This window comes from Brienomyrus brachyistius, chromosome 1, assembly GCF_023856365.1.
Source record: "Brienomyrus brachyistius isolate T26 chromosome 1, BBRACH_0.4, whole genome shotgun sequence".
NCBI classification, from domain to species: Eukaryota; Metazoa; Chordata; class Actinopteri; order Osteoglossiformes; family Mormyridae; genus Brienomyrus; species Brienomyrus brachyistius.
In genome coordinates this window covers 20059508-20082361 of record NC_064533.1, presented here as the reverse complement: position 1 = coordinate 20082361, position 22854 = coordinate 20059508, and the positions used below count along the sequence as shown (strand labels likewise).

At 44.1% G+C, this 22854-nt stretch overlaps 1 protein-coding gene across 1 annotated transcript; it reads right to left on the bottom strand.

Moving 5' to 3' along the window:
• Positions 1–640: 640 nt before the first annotated feature.
• LOC125734419 (amyloid beta (A4) precursor protein-binding, family B, member 1 interacting protein) lies at positions 641–21252 on the bottom strand. The gene is made up of 14 exons (XM_049006122.1): positions 20785–21252; positions 17046–17105; positions 15769–15856; positions 14221–14489; positions 13396–13473; positions 11631–11790; positions 10730–10851; positions 9996–10070; positions 9651–9794; positions 8701–8811; positions 6391–6489; positions 5954–6068; positions 5753–5841; positions 641–5348 (listed from the first exon to the last, which is right to left on the bottom strand). Exons 2-14 carry the CDS (start codon positions 17103–17105, stop codon positions 4899–4901), a joined length of 1860 nt encoding a protein of 619 aa, XP_048862079.1. The 5' UTR covers positions 20785–21252; the 3' UTR covers positions 641–4898.
• Positions 21253–22854: the final 1602 nt, after the last annotated feature.

Genomic DNA, 22854 nt, shown 5'->3' with positions numbered 1-22854 from the left:
AGTAGCGACATACATTCTTAAGCATGTCGTTTTAAAAAAAGCTTTCCCATGACAATATTGGGCGTTAACTTGTAGTGCCGGAGCAGTTGTAATAACTATCTTTAATAATGGTCCCTAGGACGATCTAGGTTGGAGGATTTCATTCACTACTTAAGTGATAGTGAACTATTACAACTCCATTATGCTCCAATATTAAGGCCATTGGGTATGTTACAGCCTGTACCACAGTTTTTTACGCCTGTATTTGCTCTTTATGCACTGAAACCGTCTTCAGTCTCAAATGTAATTTTCCTCATAAAAATTAACCTGGGAGATTAAGCTGGCTCATTTACTTGGTGAATACACCAACATATAAGTAGTATTGTAATCATACAAAGAATTATCCTGAAGGGGTTTGTATGTCATCCTTTCTCAGGCAGCCATTCACCTGGAAATCTAGAAATGCTTGTGCTAGATTATAAACCGAATGTAAATGTGAACTTCATCAGTGCAGCTGACCTTCTTCATGCAATTACACAAATTCCTCAGATATTTCTGGGCAAATGTGAAGACTGGAGTATACAACCCTTGGAATCATCACACTTAGTGGATGTTTACCCAGATTTGTTTAAACTTTGTAGCAAACAAATAACAGATAGGACACAAAACAGTTTTTGTTTATTAACTGAAAAATTTGGCTTTATGGAACATACCTCGACAAGAAAAATGATAAATATTTTTTATGGAAGGTATATTTTTGTCAAGATCAAGTAGAGGAAAAAATGATGGAGTCACCTTGTAATTTGCATTTCTAAAACAATGCAAATACAAATTAGTCTGTAGTTAAAAGAGAGTACTTACAAACCTTAATTAGCTGTTGGACTTGACTAATTGAAAGGAAACATGGTCCTAATAAGAAAGCTGTCATTTGAAACAAGGCAAAAGATTATAAAACTTCTAGAAGGAAATCTAAAATGGTGTATGGCAAAAGATGTTGGTTGTTCCCAATGAACTATGTCTAAAATTTAGTGCAGTTATAAAAAACGGGAATATTATATAAGAAAAACACATGGTTAGGCCAGGGAAGACATCAGAGTGTCAGGATTGAAAACTCAAAGCAATATGCCTTAAAAATAGAAAATGCCCAAAAAACAACAGAGAAACAAATGGGCTGAAACAAGAAATCAGCTGATTTACATACAGAAAAGCCAAAATAATACCATACAAGGTTACAGTGGGCTAAAAAGGAGCAGTCATGGACTGTGGATGATTGGATGAAAGTGATATTCAGTGATGAATCACGAATCTGCATTGGCCAAGGAGATGATGCTGGAACTTTTGTCTGGTGTCATCATGAAACATATGATGACAGTCTGAAGAAAACAAGTACATTTCCCAAATCACTTATGATATGGGGTTGTATGTCATATTAAGAAGCAGGGGAGATGGCAATCATTACCAATCAATGCACAGATGTACATAAACATTTTGGATACTTTCTTCATTCCAGTGATTTTTTTTGTGTGAAGATTCAGTCATTTTTCAGGATGATAATGCATGTTGCCACAGAGCATGAAGTGTTAAAGCTTTTCTTCAGGAAATGCATATAATTTCAATCACATGGCCAGCAAACAGTCCAGATCTCAATCCAAATGAAAATGTATAGTCTCTCCTTGGCCAGCAGATGTCGCTGTCCATTTCTTAAGAATCTAATTATCAAAATAATGTGTCATGGAAAAAATAACCAATTTGTACCTTTGAGGGTACAATTACTTGTTACTGGGGTTGTACCCTCAAGGGTCTGTGAATTGTATCCTAGTTGTAGATATTAATGTATCTCTTCGTCTAATTTAAGGACCTGAAATGGATGCTGAGGAACAATTTTGAACTATTGAGGGAACATTAACGTTGTTTGTACCTTGGGGAACAAAATTGTACCAGAGCTACGACCTTTTTTCAGACAGTACATTTTGCTAATCGTGCTCCATGGGTCTCACTGTGTTCCCCAGCTTAGTCATGTAGGTCAGTGTAATTGTCATCATCCATGTAGTTACTCCTGTATCTACCTGTGAGAGTCCTCTCTCTATGGGTCCTGCCCCGTAACTTTTTGTATTCGGTTCTTGTTCCCTTCCACCTTTATTTTTATCCTTAGTTACCAGTTTAATTCCTTGTGGTTCTGCTTTGTTTCTGGTTCTATTTTGCATAATAAAACCCCTTTGTCCTGGGTGCACGGTCGGATCTGGGTCAGTCCTCTCTCCCTGAATGTGGCAGAATACCAAGCTCTGTAATCGACCCAGCAGCCTACCCCCTTGACTCCCCCTCTGGGACTCCATATTCCCAGCAGATGCCATTGCTCATGTCCCAAGCCCTGAGAAGTTTAGAGGGACGGCTCCTTCTGAGGCAGGTTATGAACAGGCTGGCAGTCCTCTTCCCTGACTCAGATCCCCAGAAGGTTGAGAGGATCTGGAAGCACCTGCTGGAGTTCTACCAGCTGCTATCCCGTGGCTATAAGCTGTTGCCACTCCGCCCACTGCAGTCCCGCGACCAGAGGTTGCCGCTCCGTCAGCTGCAGTCACGCGCCTGACCTAGGCGAGACTGTTCTGCCTGCACCTGGCCCAGGTGAGACTGACCCTGCAACTAAAGGTTTGTCCACACCTACTCAGGAAGTGGTGTCTCTCCTGCTGTCCTTTCGGTGTTCTCCTCACCTGCTGTCCCATAGACACCTCCTGACGTTTCGTCTGATGTCCAGTCGGTGCCTCCTCTTCCCTCTTCAGGCCCCTGAATTCCCATCCGCTGCGTTTCCCCATTGTTTCTCCTGCAGTCTTGTGGGTTGGCGCCCCCTTTGCTCGTTGGTGGCCCTCTGGCCTGCTCTTGGACTAACCCTTTGGCACTTTTCACCTGTCATCTTGTTGACACTAATTGTGATTTTTTTTTTTAAATGGATGATTCCATCATTTTTCCTTACTTGATCTGGACAAAAACTGTCCCTGTTTCCTGAAGCCACAATGGATGGATGGATGGATGTATTTCTGCAACCTTCTGCAATATCTCCTGACTGCCTTGGCCAATCCAAGTGAAATATGGCAGATACGTACTAGGACCCAGCCTGAGGTCAGACAAGTACAATGGCAGTCATAAGTCCTAAAAGTGTGGCTGCCATCAACCAATCAAAATCAAGCAGCCATTTGACAAGCTGCTTTTTGACACATCTGCATTTCTGCCTACTTCTCCAGAACTGTCAAGCCTACAGTTGAAATTCATTGCTAGTCCAATTCACTATATCATGCCAAATCAAACAACATATAGAACTTGGTTCTCCATCTTTGCGTTTTCCCATGATTTATATAGGTCTGAAAACAGGTATTTTCGTTAACCTCCTAGGATTTTCGCCCAATATACATAAATCTGGTATCATTCAAATCAGGAGACAGTCTTAATAAATAATTATTCAATAAATCCTAACCTTTTTGTAAGGTACGGCCAGCAGGCACATCCTTACTGTACTGGTGCCACGCCCATTTCAATCAGACAGCTATATCTCAGACATGCTTCAGCCAATCATTACCAAATTTCACTCCCTAATGTAGGGCTGTACCCCAGACATACCATCCAAATTTCGTGATGATCGGTCAAACGGGAGCGCTACGGCTGCTGTTTATATATGTCTAAGACCCAGCTAGGCTAATTTAGCTAAAATGAGTTTCCAGATCAGGTAGGAAGCTCTCTGCCTACAGTATGTCACCCTTCTTACCCAAAGCCGTGTGTGGCTCAGTGGGCTAAACCTGTATGCTTGCAATCAGAGGGTGGCTGGTATTGGACAGTTATGTATTTGACAGTTATAACACCAGTCTATTGTTTATAATCTTTCCCAGACAAGATGCAGCAAATATGGATATTTCTGTTATTAATGTTCAACTACAGACTGGAAATAATGCCTGGATCAGTGAGAGCAGTCAGTCTGGATGGTTCTGCTGCAGAGTCGACTTGAAATCATAGTCGAGGGGGTCATCAGTAAAATCAACAGTGGTGACATCAGGTTACGGAAAATGACATCAGGACAGCACCTCCAGCTGCTGAAAGAGTACTTACAGCTTGTGAAGGGTGTGTTACTGTTCCAGCAGGAGGGCCAAGTGTAGCGGGTTTACGCGGCCCGCTCAGAAAGTGGAAGACAAAACCGCCTATGGTTCTCATCGTGATGAAACAAAGACCATGAAAAATGTTTTGTTTTGGTCTGTATACTCATGGTTGGCGATGAGCCTGGGAGGTAAGGCTTGGGGGGGGGGGGTCATTTTTAGTAGACTTCAGTCCTTTGTTAAGTATTTAAAGATTTGGATTACTGGCACACATTGTCTGCGATGGGCTGGCCCCCCATCCTGGGTTGTTCCGTGCCCATTGCTTCCAGGATAGGCTCCGGACCCCCCGCGAGCCAGTAGGATAAGCAGTTTGGAAAATGGATGGATGGATGGATGGATGGATGGCACACATTGTTCATTATAAACTGAACTGCCAGCTGCTCTTCCCAAAGAGACCTGATTGGCTGTTGATGAACCTTTCGGCCAATAGACTGATGACACTGATTGTGTAGCGGTCACTTGACTTCAGCAAGATGGAGTGAGTTTTTTTCACCTGGCACAGATGTACTAGATCGTTCACATCCATAAAAGCAGATTGACTTTGAGTGTCTTTACTTGGAATCTTGTCTTCGAAATGTATATTCAGTGACTGTCCGAGTTATGTTAACAGATGTATGGTAATTTAATGCACTGTGTATGATTTAAATGTTACATTTTTTTTTTAGTTTTCTACATAAAGATACGTTTGTAAGTTTTTCCTTTTTTTAAAATTATACATGCTAATTATCATGTTGTATTAAAATATTTATAAATATATTTTCCAGACCCTGAACATCCTGACCTCCTTTATAGGGGTTTTCGCTTCTTCTGCATTGCTAACATCAGTTCTGACATTAAGTCTCCACCGTCGGGCGCTGTGGCAGCAGGGGCCATCCTCTGTGGGGGAGCAGGGCTCACCTTCTTTGGTGCAGGAGCTGGATTTGGCAGCACTGCGGGCGCGGGTGGGGGTGGGGGTGGGGGAGGTGGAGGGGGTAGGTGAGTATGGGTTTCCTGTTCACCAGGGGCCGGAGGAGGTGGTGGCAGGAAGTCGGGGGGCAGCTCAAGCAGGTGGTCTGGAGGCGGGGGCGGAAAGTCCATGGCTGGTGGTGGCGGTGGGGGGAAATTTCCGCACTGCGGCTGTATGGTAAGTTTGTCTTTCTTGGGCGGAGCCAGTGGGGGTGGCGGGGGTGGCGGTGGTGGCGGTGGTAGAGTGGGGTCCGGAGGTGGCAGTGGCAGAGAAGACAGGTCACTGTGATCCTGGTAAGATGGATGAGAAGTGCATTCGTTGTTAGATAATTTCATACTCGCAGGGGACTGGTAATCTCGCTAAAGACACCAGCACGGCCTGAGAGTCACAACTGGACTCCAAAGTTTGACTTGAAGTGGGAGTCCTAACTGTAGCAGTAGCTGAAACTAAACTGAGTCACAGCCGACTGTTATATGACACCCTGGGCCTCTTCTTCTGCCTGGAATTAAGGAGCATCTGAGGGGGGGTCGGCGGAACAGCCCCAAGGTGACTTTTTCAATGGGGTCCCAGAAACAACGACCCCCTCCCTGGCAATGTCAGATGTCTCAGTTCATGAAAGCTTGTGGATGCATAGATGAATTCGGCACAGAACCAGTAACATTTCATTGTCATGCTGTAGCAATGGTCCACTCACCTTATTCTCAGCCAGGGTCCAAGCTTCAGAGAACGCCGTGGCGAGGGGGGGCGGCCCTGCATGTCCGTTGGCCTGAGCCGGGGTCTTAGCTGGATCAGGAGGGAAAGCGAGCTGAGAATCGCCGCTTTTGAGCCACTATATCCATCCTCAGATCTCAAGCGAACGATAATATTGAAGCAGGGTGAGGAGACAGGCTCTTACCAGCAGGGGCAGCAGAGGACGTGGAGGTGGAGGGGGCTGCACGGTTAGCGAAGAGAGACGACGTTGTGGCTTTCAAAACAGCGGCCTTGTAATTATCATACAGCTTCACCCCGTACTGAGAAGGGGGGGGGGGGTAGTTCATCAGATCATGGGAGTGTGACTCTACTGCGTATGACTCATTAACACTTTGTTCCTTTCATTACTAACGTTTTAAATGTATATTTAGAAGTTCTCGGTCTATATTTATTCCCTCCATTTTGTACTTACATTTTTTATCAGATCAGAGATTAGATGAGGTGTACGTTTGCATATGCACATCATGATAATGCATGAACCATATCCCATGAAAAGCGCATCTGTTTTGATCGGACAGCTAGGATGTGTCCTTAGTGTCACAGTTTCGCCGTGCAGGTCTCAGTCCCAGGTGTCGGGCTAACCTTAGCAATGCGAATGCCGGTCACCCACAGCGTCATGGTCCATGCATCATCACAGCAAAGGTACTTGATGTACTGGGATTCTTTCTGGATCTGCGGGTGCTGGAACAGGAAGATTTGAGTCACTTAGGACGGGAAACTCATGCTGACGTGCCAGTGTGACACCCTGCGATGGCACCTCCAGCAGTGGCGATCACTCTCGCAGAATGTTGGACCACTAGTCGCTATTGCGGGTAACACCCACATCTTCATGGTTCTGCAGTGACATGGCCCTTCTTGACCTTTTTGAGCAACTTCTTTTCTGAGACTGCAGTAGAAGGTCAACCCCCAATACCCCCCCCCCCCCCCCCAGATCCTAATCTCTGAAAACCACACTGCTGCTCTTCCCCATAATGACCACCAGATGGCGCAAAAGCGTCGCGGTTTACCCCCCAGTTCAGTCAAATCAGTAGAGGTGTAAGTGTAAATATTGCAGCGCTGTCTGCATACTGGAGCTGAGTAAGTGCGCTGAGCATGCTGGGAGCACTTGTAAATAACCCTTTTATGTGCCCTTTTGTAAGTAGCTGTGTGTAATTGTAGCGTAAATGTCTGTGCTCCCGAGTTCCAGTGTACCCTGACCTGTGTTATATGTGTAATTATCCATCTTGTGTGCCCTACTGTCCTTAGCGTCACTGTCCCGTGTTTGTCGGCCGTTCTAGGCTCCTGTGCACAGTCCTTTTCTGGACTATATAAAACCGTTGCTTCTCGTCATTTGATGTCGCTGCCCCGATGCGAAAACGAAGTCTCTTACTTAAATTAAGTTTTCAATATTTATTTCACCGGTTTAGATGTACCCTCCCCAAAACATCATGACGACAAGACTTGGAACCGCGATTTCCGACTGTGTGTGTGGTTCCGTGCGACGCATGCTCATCAGAATGACTACGGTGAGAAGAGAATGAACTAGAATCAAAATCATGTCTCTAGATCAGTGATTCCCAATCTGTTCCTTGAGGACCCACAGTCGGTCCATGTGCTCCCTCTCAGCTGCTTACTAATTTTGACTCTAGTCCATTCTCTTCTCAAAGCAGTAGTATTGATGCTTCAGCAGGTTTTATAATGAACAGCAGAGTAATACTAAGTAAAACTTTCTCCTCAACTCAGGTTTGTAGCAATGTAAGAAAAGTGTATTAGAAAAGGAAAAAAGTACATGCAGTTTACCACTTTCAGACCCTAATGTCCTAGTAAAACTGTGACTTTCATTATTACAAACATACACGTTAACACCTTTATTATATAGTGTTGGGTAGAAGTTATTTTTCTTTGAAACAGAGATGGTAAATACGGCAAACGTTTGCCAGGCAAGCTTGCGTGTTAACCATGCCGTGGAGTGTGCATTTGTGTGGACCAGCATCCCCGGTTGCCCTGCAGTTTCGTGAATTGCGTGTGGTGTGATTGTGTTACCCTTGTACCCACAGCAGCAGCAGAAAATGTCACCAGCCGTCCAGCTGTCTTGTTTTTCTCAGACTGTGATGAAGCAGCACAGGCCACCTTATAAACGGTGTTTCACAGTCTTGTCGCACCAGAGTGTATAATCCGGATCTTAACCCTGCTTTTTTCGGTGTTTGTGTAGGATGAGATCATTGTTTGTTCCGGCACCCCTGTATAGCTGACCGAACATACTTTTGGTGTCCGGCTTGACAAAGTGATGCTCACACTGAACTCGAAGTAACCCAGGGTGTGTCAAACGCACAGTAGTAAAGAAAATGGTGTTTGTAGGACAGGGAGGGGGGTCATACTTAATACTGATGTCTCCTGCCTGTCCTTTGGCAACATCAAACCTTCCTGTCGATCTGGTTCACATCACCCCTTCGTTACCCCCCTATCAATATTATCACATCCTGCAGTGACCCTCGCCAAGGTCGCCTTGCCGATATCAGTCTACTTCAAGAGAATCTGGGTTTCAAAATCTTACTCAACTGGGCTAAGGCAGCATGTAGGTAGCACGGCATGTTTATGCATTGAAAACCCCCGCCACCGAGGAGTTAAAACAGCTCTATAACTCTTCTGCTTGTATATGAACAGGAAATTATTTTGAATGGTATTATTAGCTGAGGTATTCTGTACTTTGCTCATGCATTGTGGAGTGTGTGGGGGGGGGGAGGGGGGTTTGACAGTTTTACAAAGACGTTCTGGTAATTAATCTTTCTTTCTCACTCATCCTTCATATTGTTTGTCCATATGAAAAAAACCCAGTACCAGACAGATCTATCGCTTATGCTGACAATAGGTAACAAGGTGGACCAGTGGTCTTGCTAAGGAGGACTGGCTTACCTTGAGGACAAAGCAGAAGTCCGTGGGCGCCTTGAACTTGTTCTTGTACTCCTTGCCATAGTAAATGTTGACGTTGTCGAACTGCACGAAGCATGCCAGGTCACGGGAAGTCTGTCCAGAAAGAGGCAGCAACCCCGTAAATCGCTATCAGTCCCACAAAACTCCAAAAAATTGCTGGCTGTACACAGCCCCTGTTCTTCCAGTGCACGCTAATGTCTGCGCACATTGTGTGGTTCAGCCAACTTGATGTTAAAATTACCTACTCTGTAAAAAGCATAAACTAAGATGATGATGCTCAATGTAAATGTAATGCAGTGTGACTCTGGTATCTTAAAAGGTCACTTTAAATCAGCCCCTGTCAGGCTGTTCTCAGGGGTCGTCCCAGACCAATAATGGTATGACCCTCTCGGTCCTCCTCTGTGGTGTCTGCTTACACTGGCCTCTTTAACCCCCTCAGGACAGAAAGGTGGGGGCTTTGGGGCAGCACAGTGCCCACGGCAACCAACGCAGATCTTCTCTCTCCTGTTTGTGAGTCTTTTATTCAAGCAGCACCACCGTATGGAACGCCATGGCAACCACAACTCAAACTGGTCTCTTAAAAAAATCAATACTCATTAGGTTTAGGGGAGTGCAGCTGTCCCAGCAAGGGTAGGACTAGTAAAACCCAAAAGTGAATCTGGATTCTTAGACCTGGATGCTTTTCAATATGCCATACTATCTCAATATATAGCTTTGGGGAAAAACAACATGTTTTATTCAGCCTTGGGCTAGAAACACCTCCTCCTGTCAGTTCCAGAATGTTCTCGAGCTCATGGCTAATGTTTGTACAAGTGTTTTTGTTTGGGGAGGAGGGGGTAGGTTACGGTCCTGTCAGCCGCAATTTGTAGGGGTTTGGAGGGGGGGTGTAGATTTATACCCCAGTCTGGGGGCTACACGAAAATCTTCCTCACCTTGGTTTTCCCTTTTGGGACATAGTAAATTCCGGACGCCCGTAGCAGAAAGTATCGTTGCTTCCACGATTTCTTCCCGTCCTCCTTCAGATAGAGGACTCCCTCCAGGTCTGGTACAATGATGGAGGTCCCGCAGAAATTCTCCTACATTGGGAAGCAAGCCAAGATGTGGCGGCTCACTTGACATTTATGTTCTCGAGCCTCTTAGTTCCACTATACCGAAGGTCATATTCTTCAAGGCCCCCTGTTTTTGGAGTAATAGACGTCTGTTTTAAGACTAAAGAGAAAATAAGCCCTCTGCTTTCTAGATGTGTCTTGAGGACGACGAGCAACGGGAATCCTTACCTTCAGGAGTAACTCCTTGTCTTTGTCTTTCACGTCCTGGAGAGCTTTTTTGTCTTTCTTCCAGAGGTAGAAGTTCTACAGAGAGAAATCCAGTGAAACAACATATGTCACCTTCCACTGTGTCAAGAACTTCACTGAAATAAAAGGCAGGATATGACATTATGCTCACTAGTAACCAGGAAGTACTAATGGACTCCACTGGCACATCAATAATCACACATGGTATAACATTCTAGTAATGTGCTGCATTAAACATGATTGTAATTGTTGTTAATTATACAAAGATTGCTTATGGTTGTTGTGTCTATCATCACTAGTTGCCAGCAGGTATACCGGAAGCTGTAAGCATGGTCAGGTTTAATGGCACTGAAATGTACATTCTTAATGGTTAAAAAATTTTCTTTTCTTGCCAAATTTTGAATCACGCTCCTGGATTTCCCATAAGCCACCACTGGAGGACATCTGAGACATCAGTCTGGCAACCACATAGCACTTTCTTTCAGAGCTATGAAAGTGGTGAAGGTGGGGCTGTCTGCAAAAGCTTAGAAGGAGGTCTATGTAAAGGGAGAGGCTCTTCCCCGCGAACGCCCAACCTTTCTGCGGCTGTTTCGTTCTTCTCAAGGGTCAGAGATCACTTGTGTCAGAGGGCTTGTAGCGTGTAATTCTCTGTACAAACGTATCCTGTATCTGCCCCACTGAACGCGATTTGGGCGACGCTTTCAGTATGACATTACCTGTGGGTTTTTAAAGACGGCATATTTCTCAGCCTTCTCCAGGAAATAGATTTTGTTCTCGCTGTCTCTTGTCCATGCAGATAAGGTCTCCACTAAATGTTCATGGTCTTCAAATCCTCTTTCTGATAAAAAGGAAGGTGATATTATTATTTTATCCTCCAACAACTATACCAAGTACACACATCAACCGTTCAGAGGGGTATCTATTAAGGCACTTCCCCCCCGCCCTGCGGTTGACCACAGAGACTCTCTGACTTTACAGCGTCAACAGTGGGGGTTGGGCGTGGTGACTCTTATGCTCAGTGCATAATGTACTAAACTAGTGGTGGCTCAATCAAGCCCTGTGCTTGTGTCCACACCCATAACTGCTCATTGCCCATTAGCAGAAAAAAATAAGGGGCAGCTTTGGAAATCTCCACAAGGCTCTGGGATGGAAATTAGTGAAACTTATCATTCACAAGATGCCACATGTCTGTTGAAGAGCCCAACTGGATGGTGACACTCATAATGACTCGGCAGCCTTAGCGTGCCACTATGAGTAACTCAAGCTCCACCCCACCCTGCCCCCATTCCACTTGGAAAAGTCCAGACCGGGATTTTGGTTCAACCAACCGGTTGAGCATAAAGAATCACAGAGTAGTCAAGTGGTTGGTTGAACCAAAATCCCGGTCTGGACTTTTACTCTCTGGACCCGGATTACCCATCTCTGATTGTTCGGCATCATTATGTCATGCAGTGCAAAGCAGAGAGTTCTAGCTGTGGACATTTACCAGCCACTTTTATCCAAAGTGACTATTAGAGGGGAGGGGTACTATTATGCATACTCCGAGGGATTTCAACTCATGATCATTATCCTCTTAGCAAAATATTCTACTTGCTGAACTACAGGAGCAAGTCTCACCAGTGTTTAGCTCGGGGTTGGTCTCGATCAGGGTCCAGTCCACGCTGCAGTTGCAGTGTGTCTTCTCAAAGAGGTTGTCCATCACATCTCGCACCATCTGCCTTTCGTCCACCATCAAGGTCTTGGAAGATTCATCGCTCATGGTGACCTTAGTGACGAGCTACGACAAGACGTCAGGGAGACATATGGAAGTTGGCGGTATCCTTTGACATTGCTCTCCTGGCTCATGTGCTAGTTAAGCTCATGATCCTCAAGGGAGTCATCCTCTCTGATACAGCCCACAGAACCCTGAAGAGCTACTCAAATGGAGGGACCTTAAATGATAGGGCAGTATTTCAATGTAACACTGAAAAATAAGTATCCTCAAAGTCTGGAGACCAGTAAGCTGGGTTGTTTCATGGAGGAAATGTGCCATATAAAAGTAGATTATGTCAAATGATAACTGGTACTGATAGCTGGGCCCTCACAAGGAGAAGAGGTGGGATGATGGGACATATTCCTGGAGGGCTGTTGCAAGTGTTGAATAATAAGTGTATTGCTTCATGTGACAGGCAAACAGAAATGGTTACTAAACAAGTGGAAACACACAGACCGAAACGACACCAAAGAAACATGTATAAGAGATTAGAGGGAATTGACTCTGAAGAAGCCCTTTCACAATAGCAGCTAGGTGTGCTTTAAGACGACGTGGGGGCATCCAGCTTCCTGTTTCTTCTACTTCCTGTATTTCCCAAAACTGATGTCAGCCATTTGCATGCTAAGAGTCTAATGAAATTCATTCACAATGACTTCTGGGTGGTTCTTGCAAAAAAGATAAATATTTTAAGCTTGTGTCATTATGTCACACTTAAAACTGCATGCCAGCTCTTGAGCCATGACCCAGCAGTGACATCACCATGAACGGTGGGACTTGGGGTGAAGGAAGCTGGATTCTCACTGAATCCCACTAGGCCTCTGAACTGAAAGAGATGTGAAGATGTGGCCCCAGGACTGGTCATTCCATGAGATCACTGTGATCATATAAAAATAAGGTAACAGATACATTTTCTTCTTGTGATTACTGTGATTGCAGCCCTGAACTACCATTTGGGTTACATTATTTTTTGGAAGTTATCTAGTGTAGTATTTCTCAACGCAGTCCAAAGGGACTTCCAGGTAGTCTACATTTTTGCTTCCTCCCAGCTCTCAACACGCCTGTGGTATTTATTGTTCTAATTGGAGGGAGCAAAAATGTGCACTGACTAGGGGTCCTCATGCACTGGGTTGAAAAAAATCTATCTAACCTGTGATAGAAGTTGACTGTTCCATTGTCAAAGACAACACCTTGTGCTACCAAGGGTCCGTCCAGAGATGTGCCTATTTCATTTTCACATGCCAGTCGACTGACTCCCCCGGCCAGAGGTGCCAGTAGAACCCTAGCACACACTGATGTTCTCCCCCATGCCTGGCCCCCACGCTGTGTGCAGTGGTGGCTTAATGGTTAGGGAAGTACACTTGTAATCAAAAGATTGCAAGTTTAAATCCCCAACCAGCAAGGCACCACTGAGGAACCCTGAGCAAGGTACCGCCCCAAGTACTGCTCCCCGGGCACTGAATTAGCTGCCCTGAGCAAGGTACCCCCCTCAAGCACTGCTCCCCGGGCACTGAATTAGCTGCCCCCTGCCATGTCACATTGTCACATATGGGTTAAATGCAGAGGACACATTTCGCTGTGGTGTGTCAATAATGACAACTGATCACTAATTTTTGAAATTGTAATTCTCACCTTCTTCACTTTGGCCTCCTTCAGCTTCTCCAGAGCCTGTTTTATTTTGTCTGCTTTGGCCTGAGCCTCAGCATCCTCCTGGGAAACAAATAATCATGAAATAAAATGTGTTTTACATTCACCTGTCAGAGGATTAAACAGCACTTTCCCAATGTTTGGGATATGATCTCTTCCACCATCACTAAGGATTAAATTTGTTGCTAACAATTTTGAGATTTTACTGCACTGTGATAATCATTATGCTACTTTACCATAGTTCTGGTTTACTGCGCTGGGATAATCATTAAGCTACTTTACCATAGTTTTGGTTTACTGTGCTGGGATAATCATTATGCTACTTTACCATAGTTCTGGTTTACTGCGCTGTGATAATCATTAAGCTACTTTACCATAGTTCTGGTTTACTGTGCTGTGATAATCATTATGCTACTTTACCACAGTTCTGGTTTACTGCGCTGTGATAATCATTATGCTACTTTACCATAGTTCTGGTTTACTGCGCTGTGATAATCATTATGCTACTTTACCATAGTTCTGGTTTACTGCACTGTGACAATCATTATGCTACTTTACCATAGTTCTGGTTTACTGCGCTGTGATAATCATTAAGGTACTTTACCATAGTTCTGGTTTACTGCACTGTGATAATGATTATGCTACGTTACCATAGTTGGCCAGCATTGCTGTTTAAAGTGTCTTCTCTGGAATACAGCATTTGAATGACAGCTCCATATACATATTCTTAAGGTTTTTTTGTGTCATCCCTTTAAAGATAGTACCACATCATATAAACAGCACCGAACAAGAGCGAGGACCCCAATTTACCGGCAGTTGTGGTTTGAGTGCTGGAGGTAGGGGGGTTAAATCCAAAGAGGACACTTGTGGGGAGGGCGCAAAGGCCGGGATGCTGGGGCCGAGGTTGTTCTGCACAGCGAGGTGAGGGGCTGCATGGTCTTGCGTTTTTGGTGGGAGGGGCTTAGGGGCCCCACCAGCACTCTTTGCCTGCGCCACGCTCTCCTCCACGGCATTGATCTCTGCCACCAGGTCCGCCATCAGCGCATCCAGGTCATTGTCCTCCAGCTCGTTCAGGGATTCTGGTAGGGTGTTCGACACAGGATTGAAGAAATAACAAATTAGGAACTTCAGGGCACAAGACTTCCAATTGTTTGGGTCAGTAATGACCCACAGTCCAGGTTTTGTATTATTTAGCACGGTCTTGTATTGCTCTGCACTATCTGCATCGTCTTTGAACCTTTCACAAAAAGGCCTTTTCACAGCAAACGCAACACAAAAAATGAAAAGCAAGAATTTGTGAAAATTTTGGAAGCGAATTTGACACATCAAAATCTTACACACAAAACATGATGTGAAATTTTCACAATTGATTTGAAAAGTTTGTATACCGAAAGGAAACCGTCAAACTAGCAAGCAGCACTGACAGCAGTGAGAAAAAGGTTTTTTTTCTTTCTTTTAAGCAAACAAATAAAAAGAAAAGGCAAATTACTGGATACTTCCCATTCAAAAAAGGTTTATTCTTCATATTGACTGGCTCACATGGTGATAAAGAGCTTTGGGCGTATCGATCTATTATCAGTTAAATAACTACAGGGGATATTCCAGAAAGCAGGATTATCTGTATTTCAGGTGAAGCAAAATTAATAATAAGAACATGGCAGCAACATCATCTATTATCAGTTAATGAATTAAAGGAACAGAGAAAACGGAGTTTATTGATTATTTTTTTATTGATTTTGATTTAATATTGGTTGCATACATGTCTATAAATCAAGAAAAATAAAAATGTTAATAAATAGCTGCCAAACCTTCAAAAAAAAATAAGGAAAAATCAACCGAAAGACAAGCAACCATAAGAGCTGCAAACAGCATAAGTCTCATGTCCCCAGTGTGGATTCTGTCGATCTGAATGTTTTCATTTTGAGAATCGAAACTGATCATGTATAAAAACAGACATCCTATTGGTTGTTCTTTTTTTTAACACATCTGAATTCCGCAGAAATCGAACTCTTTCCGAATAAAAAAAAAAATCTCGGATCTCGACAATGCAAATTTGTCAGACTTGGTATGAAAGCCTTCAGAGAAATATGTTTATTCGTTTCGGAATAGTGTCGTTCGTTTTTTGTGAGAAAAAAAATCAGACTTGGCGTGAAGAGGCCTTAAGGCTGAACAGCATTCCAGTGCACCTGATGCACATAGCCAGTAAAGGTCCTTTATACTTGAACCTTCAAGTGCTATTGACATTGATAATCTAAGCCCTATATTCTAAGAGATACTAGGTAGTGCAGGACTGCGAGGTGTCAGTCCCCTTTGGGAAGTAAACCACACTGGAACTTCGTGAGCTGCTGTCCTGTTTACCTTTGAGGTCTGTAAAACCCAGGGAGAAGTCCATCTCTACAGGTGAGGCAGATGGGGGCTGTGGGGGCTGGACCTCAGCGTCGAGACTCTGCAGAGAGAGGAAAGGGACGCTCATCACAGACCCATAAACCCAGCACCCTGCCCATTGGAATCAGTGTTTTTCTTCTCATAATGAAATACAGAAGGAGTTACTCCTGAAAGCACTTCAAAACCCCCCCCAACATCATACTGAAAGTCTTCCCCGATTGAGAACAGAAGTATAGCTACATTATATTCATGCTTTTTGATTTGCTGTATGTTAAAAATCAGAGTGTGTGTTTTTGAATGACTCACAAAAATATATTGCATATAAACGATGTAAATTGAAGTATGATGGTATGGACTTGGATGCAACCTTACAGCAACCTCTACTAGCCTGACGCCCCTCTATGCTCCCTAGACGTCTGCTCAGTGAATAGCAGTCTTATTGGGTTCTCCCTCTGTTTGGAAGGTGTTGTGTACTATTTACACTAGTATCTGGTCATTAATTGGAAGACCAGCCTATCGGCATAGTCAACACTTTGACAGCACATATGTTTGTAATGTGCTGTTTGTTTCACATGCCGTTTGCTTATGACAAAAATGTCAGCTAAATAAGAATAAATGGAAACGTAAAGCAATTTATTATGTGGGGGATTCTTCTGGGCGAACTCCTGAATTCAGTAATAGTGTCTTAAGTTCAAAAATTGCTTGTGCATTAATGGTCTTTCAAAGGGGAGTAATGGACGCGAGTATTTTATGTGTCATTTCAATGAAAAAATAAAATTGCCTCAAGATGTTTTTTTTCCCCCAGTGGAAGAAGAGGAACGGACTCACGCAGTACTTTTCTACTTCTCGTGTCTTAATTTCATAGGGAAAAACACACAGGAAATTTGGGTATTGAGGCAATCTGAGTAGAGTTCAAAGCAACGCAACGCCATGTGTTAACGCTCAGCTACAAACAGAAGCGTTAAAATGTGAGTTTGACCCCCGAACCAACTGAGGAAAGACTAGGATATATGATGATCTGCCCCTACTGAGCTCTTGATTGTATCTGTAGCCTTTTAAGACGCCCAAACATTATCAGGAGAAGCAAGACACATGGAAGATGTCAGTTTGGTCACTAATTCTGTTACAGTCGTAAATAATGAAAGGTGGTTGAATCTGACTTGAAGCTCCTCTCTGTTTGGCTGCATTCCCATTGGAGATCTGCCCAACCAATCGCGTCATCTGAGGCCAGCTGTTCCCGTGGAGCTCACCTGGGTCAGGGCATCCATCTCTCCGAGGAGGTCGGAGAACATGGCGTCGATGTCTTCCATCTGTCAGAGACAATGAAAGGGGTGGAAGGTCTGCTCAGGTCTTCGTGAGACATGGTGGTGATGAAGACCACCATTTGGAACATGGGGTGATTTGTAAAAATAGGCAGGATAGGATCTGAGGTAGATTTCTTATATACAATATGCGGGTGACTCTATAGTAATCAAATCACAACTGGCTGTACTCATGGTGCATATCAAAACAAAAGCTAGATACTAAGAAACAGAATCTAGCCTTGACCACAGAGCAGGAAGTCTAAGCACCTGGACAGGGACGAGATACACTGAGCCTCAGATGCATTAATCAGATACCAGGTGAAATAATCAGCCTCCAGCAATCTCACTCTTCTGCGAAGCTCTGACATCAAGCTAGGAAACTTGCATAGTCTTGCTATGCTCTGTTAAGACACGTAGCCTTGGAGAAAATACTATCGCTTATGAAAGATTTAAGCCCGCAAGAAACATGATTTTCGTGAAGCCACAGAGGTGTTTGAGCACAAAAAAAACAGGAGAACGAACATTTCTGTTACCATTTCAGGAGTGAAAGATTTGTAAATACGGTTGTAAATCCGCTGCCCAATTTAACAGGACGAGCACTGCGATGGTCACTAAAAGCAGCGTGACTGCGGTTTGGTTTTTATTAGACTAGTAGCCTCTTCTGTGCATTGAGGTGATGCTGCCTACGCTGTCAGAAGTTCTCAGGAAATAAATCAGTTATCCCTAGATCACCCCCCTCCCCCCACCAGACCCATCCCTCCCGTCACAGCCTCTCCAGGGCCACATATGTGGGACTAGCACTGCTTCAACATTTCCACAGACTGCTCACAGTTTCTGTGGCATCTAGATCTGTGTCCCTGCAAAGATCCCCAATGCACTCTTACTGAGAACAGACTACAATGGTTATGACAGTGTAAGTAATCCTAAAGTGCACCTGGAACGACCCGGAAAACATCCCACCCAAATTTACAGCCCAGATCAGCACAAGGCCCAGACAGTTACCCTGTTGACAAGAATCACAGGGCTCAGATCGCCACTGTGAAGACACTGTTTAGGATAGCCAATCGATGCCATCGTTAGATTCCAGAACAGACATGCTTGTTGTCCTGAAAAACGTCGTGTCTTTATGTGTATGTAAACAGTAATGCTTTGCATCGCACCATCAGTCTGAGCAACATGCCCTCAGGAAGTGGTTTAGTCACACAGCTGGAGGAGCAAGAAACAGGAAACAAAAGATATGTAACTTCAGCAAGAATGACTAAATCCTCACAAAGTGAAGAAATTTGCAAATAATCAGTGGATTTTTTATGGATTCTTTTTAAAAGAATCCTGACAAAATCATCATCACAAACAATGGAATGTATAACTTTGATGTCTTCATTTGAAATTACCTTTCTGCCTCTACTGATTAAATTAAACATAATACAATGACATAATCAAAGAAACAATGCAGCTTATGGTTTTTCGACCTGGGTTGAGTGAGAAGCTAATTTTTCTTCTTGAGCAGAACAGCCTAACTTCTTCTCAAGAAACTTGAGTGAGCAGATGAGGTAACTGTGTGACATGCAAATCAAGGTTTTTCATATGTTTGTACAGAACCACATCAACTACTGGCCGCATGAGGATAACCCCGGCCGAAGTTAAGCACCTTTTCATGGCTACACTGTCTGCAGCAAATCCCTGCTAGAAAAAAAAAACATTGAAAGGGAATTGTCACGTTTTTGGCCAAATCTTAAATAATAGAGACTTATGTTCAAGACCGGACAACTTAGCAGACAGAATGGAGAAGCAGCCAACCACTGAAAAATCATGCAGAGAACAGAGATTATTACTGTTTGAGAGCCTGCAGAGGAAAGGACACCTTGTTGAGAGTCATTTGGGTGCTTCTTCAGAGCTTCAAAGAAACCACCATTCTCTCAATGCATTCAGTAACGCAAATACAATCCAAGTAGAAGGGAAAACTAAATGTATTTCACGTGTTTTCTGACTGTAATATTGGTGAGAAGAGCTAAATATTTTATGGACACATTAAGTTTTCATATATATTTTTGACAAAGGTTCTCCAAATGGTGTGTTTAAATTTAAAATTTAGTCAATATAGCCTCATAAAGTGGGTCTATGTGGAGATTTTTATATGCCAATTCAATTGGTACGAATCTGTAGTCACCAATATGCTAACCCTATCCCCATGTCTGTGCCATGGTCTCCCCCGCCCTGGTGCATGTTGCGATAGTCGAATGCATGCATGTGAAGTTCTGCTTGCAACTGGTCTGCAGATCAGGCTCTGCCAGCGGAGACAAAGCAAAGGGAGGAGCGCTGCTGCTGAAATAGAATGTGGCACGCCAAGGTTGTGCGAGAGGCGCCTAGATGGGTCACATCCGTCGTCTCTCCACCTCAGCATGCGACCAGCCAACGACTCACAGAAGGGGACTTTCATGGTGGGGGGTACACTGCCACCCCTGACTCAGGAGGGAATTGAAATGCGCAATGCGGGGGAATCTGACAACTGGTTGTGAGCAACTTAAAGACGGACAGAATTTTAATCATTCGGGTGGTTTAGAAAAGCAGAGCGACAGAAAAGAACATTAAGTAGAAAAAAGGCTTTTCTGAAGATCTTCACAATGCATCCCATCACCTGATAGGTGAACCGTGGTCAACAGAGGTCACGGTGGTAAGCCGATGTGAAATGGCCTCCAGTGTGTTGTTATAACCCTCTGCTGAACTCCCTGCTTGCCACTGAAGGAAGGCGGGGGGCTGGTGGACCACGGTAAAAGCGGATGGGGCTGTGAACGCTGAGTGCTCCCAGTGGGACAGTCCACAAACCCTCCCGCAACCCAAACTGAAACGTGTGTCGCTGTCCTTCCCGAGGTTTGTCTAAATGATCTACGCCCCATGGTGATCACAGCGACTGCCAGTGAAGTCAGCCTCGTGCCAAGGTACAAGGAATACGCACGACCGGACAAAATTAACTAATAAATCATCCTTCTGAGCTGCTTATTCTGCACAGGCCAGACTGACACCTGTCTCAAGAAGAACAGGGTTTCTAGTACACTGCATTTGGATGTTTACCATCCAGCTTGGCGCATGTTCAGGAAACTGAGAAGGAATTTCTAATGCAGGTTTTCAAAATGTCGGCATGAGCTCTGAAAACGTGTCCCGAGGGAAGGGACGTGCACAGCGCTGTCACGAGAGCACACGTGCCCGTTCTGGCACAGAGCAGATGGAGGCAAGCAGCTTCTTTGTCATGTAGCGTACAGGGTCACATGCATCAAACTACAGCCAGGCATCACTGCTGACAAACCTCAATCCAAAATAGTAATATTAGCTAATTTTCTCTCCCAGTTCAGCATCCAGTACAACCCCACCCCCAGTAAAATTCATGACATCAGCTTCATACATGCAGCTATCACACTGCTAAGTTTCCCCCGTCATTGTTAACTTTCGCAGTGGCCCATTTCACTGCACACATGGGCGCACCATTACCTTAGTTTTAATCTTTAGGTATGAAGTCAAAAGTCTGTTTTCACACTGTTACCTGCATGGTCATGCCAGTGCCGAGAGAGATCATCTCACCATCGAAGGCAATAGCCCATCCAGCAGCAGAAAGTCCGAAAGTCGCACATTACACCATCTCGCCAGGTACCAGAAGGCAACAAATGTTCAAAAACTGTAATTTCATACTTACCTTTGGTGTGAATCTTCTTGCTCAGCTATTTGAAAGTCACATATAACAAGGTTTATGTTAAGTATATAAGTACAGCACCCAGGCGTAACACCGCGGTGTTCTGTGTCTGCTTGGCAGCGGTTAGCGATCAGCTTCCTGTATTTTGCGGAAGTCAGGTCCGGACCTGTTCGCATTCCAGCAGAAGCCTGAAGCAGCCCATCCTCGAGGCGGGGGGGGGGGGGGGGGCTCGAACTCTCATGAACGCATTCCCATCCCTCTAACCAGTAAGCCAGTGAGTTCAGGCTACTGGAAGCTGAAGAACCGAGAGGCCATGCAGTTCATGCGTTCATGTAGAGACCTTCTCTTTAAACCCCGTTTTGAAGCAAAGATGACATTTATCTTTGCTGACCACCCAGCTTTCTCTCCGTATAACTCCATTCTTTGTTTTTAGGTCTGGCACACTGAGATAAATGCTCCTGACAGCCGAAACAGCAGCAGGAAGGTGATGTGGAGGGAGGGGGGGGGCATGCAGAGATAGGAGTGTGATTTATTACGACACACTTACATGTCGGCCTGTCGCAACAGCCAGGGCTGCGCCTCCCTGGTCCGCCTTATAGTCAACTACTGCAGAGCACTGGATTGCGACAGATATGTCGCATTAATTGCACATTTTTCAACTGGTCAGTGGAAGAGGAACAGGGGAAAACTTATGAAATGGAACAGAACAAAAAATCCCCAATGTGGGGAAAAAATAAGAGAAACAGCCAACATGTTAACTCAGTTTCATTTTTTTTTTTTTGCATATTCAACTGCACGACAGAAAGGCTCCGCATGGCTGTTCACTAGGGTAGTAGCTAAGTAGCAGTAGCTTAAGTAATTACCCCATCTTACAAGGGAATATTACAGACATCAGCCATCCCTCCTGTGATGTCATGCCAGCACAACTAGCAGCATGTTTCTGGGGTCTAGCCAGTAATGAACAAACCCCCCCCCCCTTCCAGAAGGTACTTTTAAACTATTAATTAAAATATATAAATTTTGTTCAACATTAAAGAGGAGAAAAGAAGAATGTCACCAGCATTAGATATCCATCATTAGCTCTGTCATTCATTGTTAGGGATCTCAGTGACCCCTCCACCTCGGAGGACAGGCAGACCACCCTCTGAAGAAGCAAGCTGTCAGCATAACAAGACCCAGACATGTCACAGGGGCAACTTAAACATCAGAGGCCACTGGGCATTGACACTTTAAATAAACCCTCCAGGGTTGAATCAGTGGAGGAATTGATCAATTACTGTGGCAAGACCTGGAAAGATAGAATGTTCACAGCATATGAGATGAAATATTCTAAATCACCAGCATCCACAGGTTTGCTAACAACAGGACTACAGCCTCAGATATGGGAGTCCTATACTCCTTGCAGGACCACAGATGGACACACTTCAGAAGATATGAGTCCAGGTGGTGGTCACAGGTGAGTGGTCAGCTCGACAAACCGATGATGATGTGAAACCTGAGTTAGGACTGTATATTAATGTCAAGTTTTCTGATAATACACAGCAAAAGTAATCTGGTGATATGAGGAACCAATTAGTCTCAGAAAAAGAGGAATCGGATAAAAACTAAATCTTGTCAGCTTCAGCTGAAACTTTCTTTTATTTTCTGTTCCTTGGGAGAAGTTTCCAGGTTCCACATGACCCTGTAATGGATAAAAAACTGGATGATGGATGAATGGATGCATGGTTGGATGGATGGATACATGGTTGGATGGATGCATGGTTGGATGGATGGATGCATGGATGAGGCCCAAATTAAAAGACCAAAGGCTTTCAAGATGAAACCCATGAGAGACTAGAATAGAATAGAATAGAATAGAATAGAATAGAATTAACTGGCTTTATTGCCATTACACATTTGTTACACAATGAAATTTGCAGAGCAGTCTGTGGGATGTACAAATATCTAGTTACTACAACATAAGAAAAATAAAAACACAGTTAAAACAGTAAAAAGGAAAAATCCTATATAAATATAAATAGATATGCATTGTTTTGCCAAGTTATTGCACCGTAATCACAGTTATTATAATTT

Bases quoted from the DNA above. Each gene is read 5' to 3' on its own strand.
- LOC125734419 (XM_049006122.1), bottom strand. From the start codon at position 17,105: ATGGAAGACATCGACGCCATGTTCTCCGACCTCCTCGGAGAGATGGAT. The intron at 14,490-15,768 runs GTAAACAGGACA...ACACCCTACCAG, and splicing joins GGGTTTTACAGACCTCAAAG to AATCCCTGAACGAGCTGGAG. The intron at 8,812-9,650 runs GTGAGGAAGATT...CTTTCTGGACAG, and splicing joins TCCCAAAAGGGAAAACCAAG to ACTTCCCGTGACCTGGCATG.